At 41.5% G+C, this 8,836-nt stretch overlaps 1 protein-coding gene across 18 annotated transcripts in view; it reads left to right on the top strand.

Moving 5' to 3' along the window:
• Window positions 1-8,836, top strand: part of TTLL5 (tubulin tyrosine ligase like 5) — a 284,194-nt gene that overhangs the window by 107,403 nt on the left and 167,955 nt on the right. For all 18 annotated transcript variants that reach the window (XM_040477756.1, XM_040477758.1, XM_040477763.1 and 15 more), the window contains 4 exons: window positions 899-1,045; window positions 2,388-2,491; window positions 5,578-5,705; window positions 8,500-8,583. In XM_040477756.1, coding sequence (XP_040333690.1) covers window positions 899-1,045; window positions 2,388-2,491; window positions 5,578-5,705; window positions 8,500-8,583 — 463 coding nt within the window. The remainder of the gene's footprint in view (window positions 1-898; window positions 1,046-2,387; window positions 2,492-5,577; window positions 5,706-8,499; window positions 8,584-8,836) is intronic.

Here is an 8,836-nt window from a genome sequence, read left to right on the forward strand (position 1 = left end):
TGCCCTTTGTCCCCTTTAATGACTTTCCACTGTGCACTACCCCCCAGCCAGCCCCCTTCGTCGTGGGGAAGGAAAAAAGAAGCCATCACCTCTCAGGCATAGAGTAGCTGTTCTTTCTTTTTCTTTATCACTAAACTTTTGAAATTAGTGGTTTCTGTTCTTCATTCCCCATGCACTTCTTAGCCTCTTCCTTCTATTCCCTTTCCTCTACTGGAAGCATTGTCTTGAAATCATCTCACAATGGCCGGATCCTGGGCCTTGTCTTGGCCTTGGTCCTTTTCAGCTCCAGCCTCTTGGAAGCTTTTGACATGGGGCTTTTAACCCCCTTGACCTCCATGACACTATTTTCTCCTTGTTGTTTTGTTTTGTTTGTTTGTTTGTTTGTAAATGTCTGGTGTTTTTACCATGGGGTTTTTTGCTTTTGTTTCTGATTCTTCCTCCTCTTTCCTATGAATATTTCTGTTCTTTCTCTTCTGTCTCACCTTTGATGATTTCATCTGCTCCCGTGGTTTTAATTTCCCCTGTCCGTGAAAGCTACTTTCCCTTAAGCTTAAGTTTTCTCTGATTGCCCTGTTAGACGTGGTATCTACACTTTGAATTATGACAGTACTATTTGCATGTGGGTTGTGATACTTTTGCGGTTACTTCTTTAATGCGTAGTTAATTTGTATACGTATTTATTTTGCCTTTCTGATTGCCAGCTTTTTGAGGGGAGAGAATAAGTTTCTTTTGCTTTGTCTTTCTGTATCCTTACTGTACCTAATGTTTTTGCTCTGGGTCTTTTTTGTTGAAATGTATAGTATACCTCTTCGCGTATCTCTGTTGGGCAAATCCTTCATACCTTATCTTCTGTTACTTCCCACAATCCCTGCTTTCTTTCCCTCATGACTCTTAATAGGAGCTAGTGGTTCGCTTCCTTAAACGAGCATCAAGTAACCTCCAGCATTCGATGAGGATGGTATTACCCAGTCGACGATTGGCACTTCTGGAACGCAGAAGAATCTTGGCCCACCAACTGGGTGACTTTATTCTTGTGTACAACAAGGTAGGTGGTTCATCTGTTACTTGTGTGTGTTAGATTGCCACGCACTGTTAGCAAAGGCTAGAAGCCACTGTCTAGCTGGGTGGAGAGGTCCTTCTCTTTTCTATCATCGTCATCCCTTGTGTGTAACTGTTACAGGGAGCTAGACCTTGCTCCTTAACCCAGCTGATCTGAAAAGCTGCTCATTACTTCTGAAAGCCCAGTGGCCATCATTAACGCTTATCAAAAGGCAAATTCCCAGGGCGCCTGGTTGGCTTAGTCAATTAAGTGCCCAACTCCTGGTTTTGGCTCACTCATGGTCTCACAGTTCATGAGTTTGAGCCCTTCATCAGGCTCTGTGTTGACAGCGTGGTCAGACAGATTCTCCGTCTCCCTCTCTGCCCTCCCCTGTTTGCGCACGTGCTCTCTCTCTCTCTCTCTCTCTCCCCCCCTCAAAAATAAATAAACATTTTTTTAAAAAAGGCAAATTCCCTTTGAGGGTTGTGTATCTGAGATGAATCACAAGCTATGTGAATTTGCATTGTCATTATGCCTGTAGATAGTGGTAAATAGACGGTTTGAGAGCAAGTGAACTGTGGATTTAATAGAATGACATAATCTTCTTTCCTGAGAGAGTTCTACTTTGCTCTTGAGAACATTGTAGACAGTGATATCATTTTACAACCAAGACCAGGAAATATACTATTCAGTTAGAATATTTTACAAAGCATCTGATATCCAAGGGTCTTAGAATGCTTTGGAAATATCAGTATTTGGGAGAAAAATGTATGGTCATTTTACAAAAGGGAAAACGGAGGCCTGGAAATTTAAGTGATGCTAGTATAGATGTGTGGAATGGTTAGTAGAATAGCAATATAAAAAAATCCTATGGCTGCAATTTACTCCAGATCTGTTGAGAATTTTGGTATGTCTTATATAAGTGAAGAATTTACTCAGTTTGGATGCTGGTATAGGAGTAGGTTCCAAGACCGATCTTTCCTTTCCCTAACTGTAACAAAATGCAGCATCTCTGTGGTCATACCGGTGAAGCTACAAGTGCGAGCACAGATGTTACTAAGCTGCTATGAAAAGTTCTTCCCTGAAGGGGCTTTGTGGGCAGAAAGCAAAAAGATGATAAGGATTTACATTTACTCTGCAACCTTTATTTGGAAATTCCGAAATGTTTTATGAAACAGTGGCAGAGAGTAATATGTCAAATTTATAGGTGGCAAAAGTACCTGGAGGGATTACGTCTTTACTGTAAAGACAAATTAACCCAATGGTAATGAAAGCAGATGATGAAGTGTGCATTTATCAGGAGCCATTTTATCTTACTGTTTTCCTTTGTGGGTTGGGGACTGGGTAGGAAACAGAACAGATGGCTGAAAAGAAATCAAAGAAGAAACTTGAGGAAGAGGAGGAAGATGGGGTGAATACAGAAAACTTTCAGGAGTTCATCAGACAAGCAAGGTAGAAGATACTCTTTTTTAAGAAAAACTATCTTCTTCTATCTTCCATACTGCCCCATTCAGTTCTCAGTATTTCCTTGTTTCTAACGTAGGAATGTGAGTAAAATCCCTCTCAGGATGAAAGAAAGCATTTCATAGGCTTGGCCTCTCCATATCTCAGCCAATCATGTTGTTGTCCTCATGGTTTCAGTTATCAAAACACTGCTGCTAGGTATCTGGGCTGTATTTCTAGACAGCCTTCAAAGTACACACCACTTGAAGTGCTGAGAGAGAGCCCTTTGGAAAGTTGAAGTCAGAGGCTTCCAGTGTCGACTGAATATGAATTTATCCCTGACCTACTGATGCCGTGGTGATGACCAAATTTTGCCTATGTTGAGTGGGTTGAGGAATTGGCAGTTTCTCAACACCGTGAGGGTTACACCTAATTTATACAAAATAGAACCAGTCCTCCATGCGTAGATTTGGCTTTGAGGATTGAAAATCTCAGCATTCAGCTCTATCGTGATACAAATCAGTCAGGCCATTTTGTCCATTTACAATATGTTTCCAAAAGAAAAGGTGACAAAACATTTCATTTAAAATTTTGTGAGACTCCTACTGGGGGAACTTTTTCCAAAACAGAAAGTCATACAAAACCACTCAAATAAAGGATAAAACATTTGTGTGACCCTGTTCATCTTCAACCATCAAAGTCACTGTGGAGTGAAAAGTAGGAGAAAGTCCATTCTTTGTTGGTTTATAAAGCTAAATCAGGTGGTGGTTTATCAGTCACCAGCACAATCTGATCTGTGTTTAATACCTTGTACAGACCTAAGTATAGCCTCACTATCTTGTGCTTAAGCACACAGCAAACAAATCTATCATTTTGTAGGAGTTTAAAACTGTCATGTTGGGGCGCCTGGGTGGCGCAGTCGGTTAAGCGTCTGACTTCAGCCAGGTCACGATCTCGCGGTCCGTGAGTTCGAGCCCCGCATCGGGCTCTGGGCTGATGGCTCAGAGCCTGGAGCCTGTTTCCGATTCTGTGTCTCCCTCTCTCTCTGCCCCTCCTCCGTTCATGCTCTGTCTCTCTCTGTCCCCAAAATAAATAAACGTTGAAAAAAAAAAAAAAAGAAAACTGTCATGTTATTTTGTTGACATTCTTGAGTCTTGAGTTACATGATTGATAATAAAGTTATAGAAACAAAGCAAGACATGGTTTCTCACATCAGCATGATAAAAACAGGAAAGAACAAAAATGAGGTTATGTTCAGAAAACGGCTCTACATTTAAAGTTAAAAAATTAGGGGCGCCTGGGTGGCTCAGTCGGTTGAGTGTCCGACTTCACCTCGGGTCATGATCTCACGGCTCGTGAGTTCGAGCCCCGCATCAGGCTCTGTGCTGACAGGTCAGAGGCTGGAGCCTGCTTCGGATTCTGTGTCTCCCTCTCTCTCTGCCCCTCCCCCGCTCATGCTCTGTCTGTCTCTCTCTCTCTTAAAAAAAAAAAAATAAAAATAAAACATTCAAAAAAAAATTTTTTTAAAAAGTTAAAAGATTAATGTTTAGTTCCTCTTGGGGATCTTCAAGATCCCTACAATATAAAAAAAGAAAAGAAAAGCCACCTTTTTTGAAGAGAGACATGTATCCCCCTACCAGGCCTGTTTGCTGGAAATGAATTATATATACTAAAACTAGTGATACAGAGTTAGAGGTAAAATATGCTGGAACATATTTATTACTGTCATCGCACATTAAATGTCAATTGTTGGAAATATGTTCAATCATCAGTTTTTTATTACGTTTGGGGTGGTACATGGATACCTTTGTCAAGGTTGGTAAATCCAGATACCTGCAGGAGTCAGGCAAGGAAACATAAATTATGAAGTGGGCAAAGGGTAAGAGAGGCGATATCAAGCAGTTTGTGTTTTGATTAGCCTTAACCTGCCCCTTCCCCCGCCCCTTCCCCTCTCTGTGAAGGGCCAAAGAAAGCACGTGGACATACAGAGGCATTCGCCCCATTTGTAACCTCAGCGGTAGATCTGTCATAGTTACTGAGGTACTTGCCTTGTGGCCCTTCACCTTCTCTACTTTGAGACCTTGGGGTTTACTCTGAGATTCGTAGAAATGGGTTCCTAGGTTTCCTAGGTCATTACAATGTATTCTGAAGATGGGATATAGGTTCCTTGTGATAATGCTGGAATCGTTTGCCTATTTAAAGACCACTTATCTGGAACATAGCCAGGCTCCAGGAAAAAAAAATACAAAGGGCCATTGAGAAGCTGCCACAGGTGTTAAAAATCCATGTCTAATATGTTTACTGGGAGAATCCCGTGGGCCCTCATCAAATTCCTTATACTTCCCATTTTGTGGATGTTCATAAAGGACAGGTAATTTCAATATTTGAAGTGACCTAGAACCATGTACTTCAGTTTCCTTCATGGACTGGATGGTTAGGGAGCTCTTCCATGGTTATGCTGGTAGGTCTTATTTCTGACATAGATAATTAAAATGACAAGCGACTCCTGTAGTGAATACACTTCAGTTATCTGGAAGTGGGGTGGGCAAACCGTGAAGGACCAGATAATATTTCAGACTTTGTGGGATATATGTGGTCATTATAGCAGTCTTCTTTAAAAATATAAAAACCATTTTTAGTGAGGAACCGTACAAAAACAGGTTGCTCCTCGGGTTTGACCCCCCCTGTTGTTTGTAGTGTGTAGTTTGTTGACCTCTGATAGAGAACATGGCTGCCAGTAGAACCTTCTGTGTTGTAGCTACTGAGTATGTGAAATGCAGCTGGTCTGAGAAGGGTTTTTAAATGTACTTACTTTTAATTCATTTAAATTTAAATAGTCCTATATGCCTAGTGGCTACCATATTGGATGGCGTGTCTAGAAAATTCACTTTGGAATGAATAAAGCCTTATCATGCTTTGAATTTTTTAGATTGCTTTGTTTGTATTCCTATTTAACCATCTATTAATAGGGAGTTTTCTGCTCATACTTTTTATTTTCCCCTTCTCCAGCTGACTCCATTTCCATAATAAAATCTGGTGGAAAGATTTTCCAGAAGAGCTTCCTGTTCTGACCATACTTTCTCTCCTCATTTCAGTGAGGCTGAACTGGAGGAGGTGTTGACTTTTTATACCCAAAAAAACAAGTCTGCAAGTGTCTTCCTGGGGACTCACTCAAAAAGTTCTAAAAACAGCAACAGTTATTCTGATAGCAGGGCAAAGGGTGGTAAGTATGATGGTTAATTAATGAAAAATAAGAAGAACGAGTGAAAAAATGAGATCTGCAAAGGAGAGCCAAGAATAATGTGCTGCCTAAACACTGACAGACTCCAAGATGGTGAAATTTTGCAGTGTGGGAATGGGGGGTGAGGAGGCATTACATTTTTGTCCTCAAAGCAGAAGAGGGACCTGGTCTGATTTTTTTTTTTTTTTTCATGAAAATTAACAGCAGAGAGCTTTTCAAGAGAAACTTATAATTGCTAAGATTTAGTGAGCGCTCATATTACTATAATCTGTTGGATGTGATCTTTTATTTTCAAAAAACCATATGAAGTGGGTGCTATTTTTCAACTTCTTGACAAATGAGAAAACAGAAGCTGAAAGAGACTGAGTAACTTGCTTAAAGGTACCTTTTACGGTGCAGTGGGACAAGAATTTGAACTTTTGTCTGCCCAGCTGAAAGCTTGTGCTCTTAATCTGTGCTCTTCTGTCTTTCCTAATGGTTATTTCCCACTCTTGTTACACTTTTTGCTTCCTCTAGCTCATCAGCAATGGCATTTGAGATAGAAGGATTTTTTGTCGTGTGCGACTGTTCTGTACCTGGTGGGATGTCTAATAACCTTAATCCCACATCCTAAATGCTATTAGCTTTCTTCAGTCACTGTGATAACCCAGAATGTTCCCATCCATTTCTAAAAGAGCTCACTGCTAGGGAATTCCATGATTGGGGATTTTGGAATTAATGCGGACCGAACTATCTAGCTCGTGTCATGTGACAAAGAAAAAAAAAATAGCAATGATGTTCTGTTATAAATAAAGCTCTGCACCTTAAAGTAAGATCCATTTAAAATCTAGATGGAAATGTAAGACGAAGGATATCTACACCAATTCCTGTCAGTGCTAAGCACTAGATTAAAAGACAGAGACTCGTTCCCTGCTGTTAAGACTACCACAGTCTATGGTGGAAATAGCCGGGATAATCGGTCATTTCTAATGTAGAGTGAGTGTTCCCAAAGAAACAGTGTTAATGTTTTAAAAACTATTTTGGTTCAGAGGCTAGTCTGCAAAAGCCCACTTATATTGAGCTCACTGTATAATGGAACGATATTTCTAGAAGTCCCCAGCCCAGCCCTCTTCTTTGAGCTTTCCTAGCTTATCTAAGTTCTTTTTTTTTTTTTTTTAATTTTATTTATTTTTTTTTTAATTTTTTTTCAACATTTATTTATTTATTTTTGGGACAGAAAGAGACAGAGCATGAACGGGGGAGGGGCAGAGAGAGAGGGAGACACAGAATCGGAAACAGGCTCCAGGCTCTGAGCCATCAGCCCAGAGCCTGACGCGGGGCTCGAACTCACGGACCGCGAGATTGTGACCTGGCTGAAGTCGGACGCTTAACCGACTGCGCCACCCAGGCGCCCCTAGCTTATCTAAGTTCTAAAGCTAGTTTATTCATCTGTTCTTCATTCCTTCTACACATTTTTCCCGACCACCTGCTGTGTGTCAGATATTGTGATGGTTGCTAGGTGTCTGTCCGGTGATCAGACTGCCATGGTACGTTGACTTCATAAGGTTTATTGTCTAGTGGATGGAGTTGGGTGAGTACATGTAGGAAGAAGCCTGGTGGAAGCTTTGAAAAGCTCCTCCTAGAACAATGTTGAGAAAGGGAGCCTGAAGAGGCCGAAGAGTCCCTGTAATGAGTTGGGGTAGAGAAAAGTGTGTTAACCTGGGGAGCTGAGGGCCTACACTGGCATTCAGTAGTAACTTCTCCCCTGACAGTAGTGGGGAAGCCCTAACAGCATGTTCTCTACGGTGTCTATTTGTACAAATGGGCCCCTGGGAATTCTGGGGTTCATGTGTTAAGGACTGTCTCTACATAAGAAGATCTGTCCCTATCAAGAATAACGAGAGAGGCAGTAGGAAGGCCTCCATCAAGGAAACAACATGATGACATCTGATAGTATCCAGACTGATTACAAACATGAACAAACACACGTGTGACAGTGTTACCGCTGCTGGTGGTGATAGGCAGCAAATAATTCATATGTCCTTATTCTTTCATTCTGAAAGATGATCTGCAAAATGGCCTCTCAAGCTTTTATATGAATTAGCCCTTGAGAAAGATTTTGGAATATTTCCCCAAGTATATGGTTAGCCCCAGCTGTCCTGTTTCAAAATTCTGTGGTAGGAAAAAAAAAAAGGTTTATTAGAGTGGAGATTTATTTAATAGAGTGATTTTGTCATTGAACATACTGATCACCCTATCTCAAGTGAGCTCACTCAGCTTGCTCAAGTAAAACCAAGGAGTTTTCTTTAAGATACAGAGCTATTGTAGTTTCCAGGTATCATGCCCACAGATATGGGGGCTGTTCTTTCTCTTGGTAGTTGCCTTGCTCCGTATGTATGATGACTTCTTTGCTCCAGTGCGTGCCAGCCAGCTTGGTTTTTTAGTTTCCCTAGTTTGAATTCCTGGCAGAGGCATCTGACTGCTCATACCTTCCTCACCCGCTCCGCCTCCCCCCCCCCCCCCCCCCCCGGAAGGCATGTCCTAGCTTGTTAGCATCCATGGATGGCTGCCCTGGGTTTAAGTATCTTTCCCTGGTTTGGTTAGCTGGAGCTTGGGGTTGGGGATGGTTGGGAATCTTTTGGTTGGTTGCCCCCTCAGCAGGACTATGGATGTGGCCGGCTTTGGGAAAGTGTGGCGACATGTGCAGTTTTCCCTGGGATTGATTATTTAGTTGTGTTATATTTCAGAAACACAGTTATATAGAAAGCATTTGATCAGGATTTATTTTCTGTTTCAGATCACCATGAGACAATGGAAGAAGTGAAAATAAAGCAACCCAAACAGCAGCAGGCAACAGAAATTCACTCTGATAAATTATCTCGTGAGTGACTTCAAACCTACATAGATTTGCCGCTCTCTGATCAATCCCTAAAAGAGGAGAAAAAGAGTCGTCAGATAGCTAATGAGGCTAAAGCATGAGGCATTACCCCACAGAAGTTCTTTTGTGCGTTCTTTGTCTTCCATTAGAATGTCCTCGTATTTATTGATAACCTGTTTTCCTTCTGAAGAACTTTTCATTTTCTTAATGTTTAGAAATTCGGAGCACTCCGGGGGGGGGGGGGGGGGGGGGGGGG

This window comes from Herpailurus yagouaroundi, unplaced genomic scaffold (assembly GCF_014898765.1).
Source record: "Herpailurus yagouaroundi ecotype Mexico unplaced genomic scaffold, PumYag 141, whole genome shotgun sequence".
NCBI lineage: Eukaryota > Metazoa > Chordata > Mammalia > Carnivora > Felidae > Herpailurus > Herpailurus yagouaroundi.